Here is a 6,918-nt window from a genome sequence, read left to right on the forward strand (position 1 = left end):
ATGTACTGGTCTCTACACCTAACTGTTGGTATACCATACTATGTGTGTTTAGTCCTATGTTCAACCTTCCTGGCCACTTTGATTTCATACTGAAGGCAACTTTTTTTTTTGCCAAACTTTTTTTTTATTCGCTCGCTCGCATCAGTTTTGGAGTTCCCAGAGGATGTCATCCATATAATCAAATCAACATGGCCTTATGTATAAAACCTAGTATTTGGGACCAGTGCATGTTAGGTGCAGGTAGACATCGAAAATACCTGCACAGCTCCAATTTTACCTGCACTAACCTGCACAGCTCCAATTTTACCTGCACTAACCTGTATATACCCATTACATGGACCAGTGCAGGTTAGGTGCAGTTAGACACCAGAAATACCTAAACAGTTCCAATTTTACCTGCACTAACCTGTATATACTCAGTACACGGACCAGTGCAGGTTAGGTGCAGGTAGACACCAGAAATACCTGCACAGCCCCAATTTTACCTGCACTAACCTGTATATACCCAATACCTGGACCAGTGCAGGTTAGGTGCATGCAGGTAGACATCAGAAATACCTGCACAGCTCCAATTTTACCTGCACTACCCTGTATAAGCAGGTAGTATTTCGAGCCCTGATATCTGTCATTGTAAGCAAGATGCCTGCGATACTGAATTTCAACAATGTTTTATTGGTACATCTATTTACAACAGAATCAAAAGAACCATAGTCAAATTTATACTCATTGATGGTGTCAATGGACATTGCATGTAACATTGTTCAAGTACAATTTTAGGTTGACCGCAGATGGAGTTTTCGTGGTTATTGGTAGTGACAGGGCTGTGTTCCTGAGTTGGGCCAGCTTTACACTTACAATATATATCAACTTCTGCTGTTGATGTGAAAGATCCATGTTGGGTTTTCAGGGTTTGTAGTTTGTTTCCAATCAACAGCAATGTTTGCAATCTCTTTCCCATTGAGTCCTTGCTTCTTAAGCTCCTCTTCATTTCTCTTCCAAGCTATCAGAATCTCTGGTATCCCGCCTCCTTTCCTGACTTCTCTACTGTACTGTCTAAATGATCCAGGTTCTCTTCTCTTTTTCAGTACCACTTCAGATTGGTAATTGTGGTTACCACTTGGACAATGGCACTACAGACTTCTTCTTTCCTTGTCTGTTGGAACATCTCCTTAGAGATAAACCCAAAGGCTGCATCCTTTACCTCCAGCAACAGTGCTCGAAATACCCACTTGCGCACTTGAAAATGCATTTTGGTTGGCGCAACGTAAGTCGTAATTTTAAATCCAGGTAGCGCAGTGGGCAACCTGAAATTTTTCAGTTGGAACACAACTTTCCCCCACCTACAAGCATACGTATTTATTTCTTGATAGGATAAAACATAAGTTACATGTAACCACAGGGGTGCCTAATAGGGGTGAGTAAACGGTACAGAACATTCAGGTTCATGCATCATGTAGGTGTGGTTCAGGTCCAGAGGTCCGGACCTGAACCTGGACCTGATTCAGTATGTGAAAACTTGTGATACTCCATTTCGCTACAAATAAATCTGTTTTGCAGAGTATTTGAGTACCACTGGCGTTTTAAAATCCTACAAGGCTAACTGCCTCTGTGCGATTGAGTGTAAAAATTGGTAGAAATGAATACAGACTATACTATAATATACCTGTAGCCCGTTTTGTCCAATTTTGAGTTTGGATCAGTCCATTTTTGCCATGGGGGTGATTTGGAATAGTCCATATTTGCATGGGAAATACATTTGGAGGTTCAGATATCCACAATGATCTCTCCTGAAGTCAAATATTCTGCCATGGATGCCAAAGTACAATTTCTAAGGCATTAAGCGTGTTTGGTAGTATAGCGTTATACTCGTTTAGAACATTGTCAACTTAAAAACTTCAGGGGGCATGTACAGGGGGGTTAGCAATCAAATATTTTCAAAATTTTTACATTTTCATATTCAGATGGACCGTCTCCATATTTCTAGCGGCGTATTTCATCAAAAACTGCATTTTTGCAAAATAGTGTCCCCCCCTACCAGGACACATTTAAACCAGCCCCAGGTCAACCAGGGTCAGAGGGAAGCTCTGAGTTTTGTTACAATGTCGGAATTGTGCTGTACGCAAACATGTAGTAACTATAGTTTGCAGCTATTTTATCTATTTTTCTCTTTATCATAAGGCCTGCTGCTAAGCAGAAGCCCATGTTGAGCTGGTATATATGTGTGTAGTCCCAGGTCATGTTGTGTTGGAAGATTCAATGTAAAATTTGGATAAAAACTCATCTAGACAAAGTGTGCATTCGATTTGGAGCAGGACTACTTTGGGGGGATGTGAAGGAGGCAGTTTACATCTTTCTGCCATTTTTTTATTTACTCCTTACACCATCACACTTCCTACTTTTTGATTTCACTTATGATTTGGAGTTATATTAGGATTAACGTTGTACAATTGATTTGCCTTATCTTGTCTTAGTTAAATTGCGTTATTCTTTGTTGATTCTTGCTGTTACCATTTATTTAATTTTATACTGTCATTGATTATTGTTATGTATGTACGGGGTTTCCCCCCAGGGATCTTTGAAAAACGCCGGCCAGGCGACATGTACCCCTGGATAAATAAATAAACAAACAAACAAACAAACAAACTACTTGTACAGAGTCAGCACAGTGAATCAGACATCAGATGAAGGTGTGCGAGATCAACAGAAAGTTCATGGAGTGTGTTTCCCTTGTGTTAGAATAAGGCTTGAATAAAATTCTGTAACTATTTCTCTGTTTGCACAGGTTCTTTGAGCTTTGTTGTAATGTCAGAATTGTTTTGTATGCACCTTTTTGTACCTTAGGGACAAAAATTGTGCAACACCAGGCCTGTCTGAGCTGTATTTAATGTATTTCTCTGTTTGCTCAGGTCCCCTGCCCGACGGACGCCGATGTTGAGTTCGGGCAGCAGCAGCTCCTCCAGTGGCTCCGAGGATTCCTCCGACTCTGACAGCGAAGGGTCGTCCTCGAGCGATGAGAGCGTTCAGGACGCCCCGCCGCCCGCCTCGCCGCCCAAGGTGAGAACAGTCGTTTGTTTGTTTGTTTTGTTGCTAGTGTGATGAAGGGTCGTCCTCGAGCGATGAGAGCGTTCAGGACGCCCCGCCGCCCGCCTCGCCGCCCAAGGTGAGAACAGTTGTTTGGTTGTTTGTTTTGTTGCTAGTGTGATGAAGGGTCGTCCTCGAGCGATGAGAGCGTTCAGGACGCCCCGCCGCCCGCCTCGCCGCCCAAGGTGAGAACAGTCGTTTGTTTGTTTGTTTTGTTGCTAGTGTGATGAAGGGTCGTCCTCGAGCGATGAGAGCGTTCAGGACGCCCCGCCGCCCGCCTCGCCGCCCAAGGTGAGAACAGTCGTTTGTTTGTTTGTTTTGTTGCTAGTGTGATGAAGGGTCGTCCTCGAGCGATGAGAGCGTTCAGGACGCCCCGCCGCCCGCCTCGCCGCCCAAGGTGAGAACAGTTGTTTGGTTGTTTGTTTGTTTGTTTGTTTTGTTGCTAGTGTGATGAAGGGTCGTCCTCGAGCGATGAGAGCGTTCAGGACGCCCCGCCGCCCGCCTCGCCGCCCAAGGTGAGAACAGTCGTTTGTTTGTTTGTTTTGTTGCTAGTGTGATGAAGGGTCGTCCTCGAGCGATGAGAGCGTTCAGGACGCCCCGCCGCCCGCCTCGCCGCCCAAGGTGAGAATGTTTGGTTGTTGGAGAGGTCCATCAGTCACGTATGATTACAGTTCTTATAAATTTTCTTTGAGTTTTTAAAGGTAAGTTACATAGCTCCAAATTTTCGATGCCTTACAGCACATCTGGCTGGAGAGCACGGGACTAGGTCAGGTTTGTGTAGATCATCTGCCCCTACCCCCGTCTCCTTCCCCAGTAGGGGTAGGTAGCATTTGGGCAGCTCAAGAATATAACAAATTAAAACACAATACCAGTCTTAGAGTCAGCACGTATACTGCCTTGATTATCAGGGTTGTGCCTGTATGAGTTCCATATTGACATTTCTATCTAGGTTTGGGGCCGAGGAAGTCATTTTTCAGGTCTATAATCAGGCAACACAACGGTGGTTGAAAGTAAAAAAAAAAAATTCTTCCCTGCAAACTTTACCCAAGCCAATTGTCAATATGGAACTTTTATGGAAGTGTGGACCCCACGTAAGATGTAACACTCCAGCTTTGTACAAGCTGCATGACTGGACTGGGCCCCTACTCTTTGCAATAAGTGTGGTTATGAAGTATACTCGAGGTGTGACTCTCCTTAAAAAAGTATCCAAGTATCCTCAAGCACAGGACCTTTGGCTTTATCTTTATATTATTCTATTGAAATTGCGACAAAGCAATTTTCATTTGACGTCATCAGCTGAATGATGATGCTATTTCTAGATCCAATTACCTGCCAACGAGGTCGTTAGCTGAGGGATTCAAACTACAATCATTGAATGACGTGAATGAAAAGCCTGAAGCCTGGAGTCCTTTTTTTCCGGAGTCGAATGACGAAAAGTAAAGAGTAATTCTCAGAACACATTTGTCATCACAAAACCAGACCTGACAACTTGCTGATCTACTTGTACAAATGCACAATGCAGATGGTACAGCTATGGATTACTGCCAGTAGGAATCTGATTATCCACCTTGAGGATCTGCATGCTCTTTTTTGTGAGGCCAAGGCAACCTATCCTATATTTTTATAATAATAATAATAATAATAATCATCTGGTGTATTTAGCCAGCCAGTAGGTACCCCAAGTCCCGTAAATCGTAGTGAAAGCCGTCGTATTCATGTAATTCATACATAGCGAGACAGCAAAATGCTGTGTAATTCACTACTTATTGCTTTCCTCGATTTAAGTGTTATACACGAGGTGCTTCTGAATACAACTGTGTAAGGCATTTTCAGAACCCCCATGTAGGTTTATTTTGGAAAGCTGATAATCGTGTCCCTATGACCAGTATTGTTGTGTAAGGAGAAAACCAAATGTTGAAAGGGTCTGGTTTAGCCATTGTCAGTTCTAAATTTGTACCAGTTGGATTTTCCTAAAGCAGGCATAATGATAATGCTAGGCTAAGCCTGGTTACCAAACCCCAGCCCGATCTCAAGTATCTATCGTGCAGGGGTCTGGGCGGATGGGATAGGAACTCTTCTCAATTTTGCACCTTATAGTGGGCAAAAAACTCCACCAATAGAACAACACAGGATCAGCAGGAGGTAATTACACCCCTGCCATGATTGGTTAAAGACCCCCAACTGTACTTTTTGAATCCATAACGTAGGTGATTCGCTACTGTGATAGCCTGCTGACCAACTGTGGTGTGTTGTAGCTGGCTACCTGTGGTGTGAGTGGTCATCAATCCTAGGTTCTCCTCCCACTGATCAACGGGCCTTCGAGAACCTTTCTACAGCCATCCTGCCAGACCCCAACACGAAAGATATATCTTGAGGTTGGGGTATGGAATCCAGGCAATGATAATGCCTGCTTCAGCTTCCCTACACTGATTAGGCCAACCCAAGTCGTTCCTTGGTTATGGGATGGTTTACAGTAAAACTGTAGCAAGTGGTCAAAGAAGTAAGCTTAAAAATAACAACATGGTCTCCCAAACAATGAGAGATCAATGTTAAGTCTAATCTCTACATTCCCTGACTTCATTTTAGTTTTGCAGTTCAGCATTTTTTTCTAAATTGGAAAACAGACAAATCCGACCAGTACGTCCCCCAGTGTTGTCAGCAACCCTGTCACTGCACAGGAGATAGCCCATTCCCCAGAATCCCCTATCTGTAGTGGGGTCAGTGACCTCTGGTTTATCCCATTAACTGATAGCCTGGTTAGGGCGGTAAGCCGACCCCACTCCAGTGTAACCCAACTCCAGCCCAGTGTTAACCCAGGGGATGTTATTGCAAGTTTATTGGGAGAGGAAGGGTTATTTATTAGGGTGCCTGCCTGGGAGCTGTGACCCATGACCTCCAAAAGCTGTGACCCATGACCTCTCAGAACTGTGACCCATGACCTCCCAGAGCTGTGACCCATGACCTGATGCCAGCTGTCAGTATGGCTGGAAAAAGATCTGCAGACCCAATGAAAGTAAAGAAAAGACATAAAAATAGTCGGAGGAAATTTAAAGTCTTTTCCTCCCAGCCTTTTTTGTGTGTGTGTTTTCTCAAACTGAATTTTTACCTTAGATTGTCCGAGAAGCGATTGAATAAATTGTTATGGCCTGAAATAAGGTAGACTTCACAGACATGACAAATTTTCTGGAAACCAGTTCTGGGTTTCACCCAATTTTTTGCTGAACACCTGATGAGCCATCACCTGTTGGAACAACCTGTGGATGGTTTCCGATGTGTCAAGGTACATCTTCAGATTTCCAGGAAATGGTTTTTCCTGGATCTCCAGTTATCTGATTACTTGGAAACCCAGAGTTGGTGACGTGACAGGCTCGTGTGTGGATAATTTGATCCAGCGTTGTCGGAAATCCTTGATTATCAAACCACCAGCTGGATAAGTAACTACAGGAAAGGCATCGCCACATGTGACAATTTTATTCTCGTATCAAATCCACAGACAATTTTGCTACATTTCTCTTCAGAAACACAATGCTACAGTTCGCTCATGCAGTTATGAATGACACAGACACATTTGTAAATTGGCCACTTTTTCTGCTAGTTTATGAAATAAATCTTTTTACAGTTTTCAGGAAACTGCTCAGGCTGAAAATAGCATTAAGTTTTTGTCATATGCAATAAGGTATTATGGTTCCATGCCAGTTAATAGCCAACTTTTTGGGTGGATTCCAGGCTGCAAGTAAGCATAACTGATCAAAGTTGATGGACCAGTAGGGATATTTGAGCAATGCCAAAAGTGATAAAAGTGATCTCAAACTACTTTAGTTAAAGTGTACTCATTTG

The 6,918-nt window shown here is 43.3% G+C and overlaps 1 protein-coding gene across 1 annotated transcript in view; it reads left to right on the plus strand.

Moving 5' to 3' along the window:
- Positions 1-6,918, plus strand: part of LOC118419229 (AF4/FMR2 family member 4-like) — a gene marked incomplete in the record, with an annotated part of 177,201 nt that overhangs the window by 144,732 nt on the left and 25,551 nt on the right. Inside the window, 1 exon segment of the mRNA XM_035825579.1 lies at positions 2,907-3,054. Within this exon segment, the coding sequence (XP_035681472.1) occupies positions 2,907-3,054 (148 nt within the window).

This window comes from Branchiostoma floridae, chromosome 7 (assembly GCF_000003815.2).
Source record: "Branchiostoma floridae strain S238N-H82 chromosome 7, Bfl_VNyyK, whole genome shotgun sequence".
Lineage (NCBI taxonomy): Eukaryota > Metazoa > Chordata > Leptocardii > Amphioxiformes > Branchiostomatidae > Branchiostoma > Branchiostoma floridae.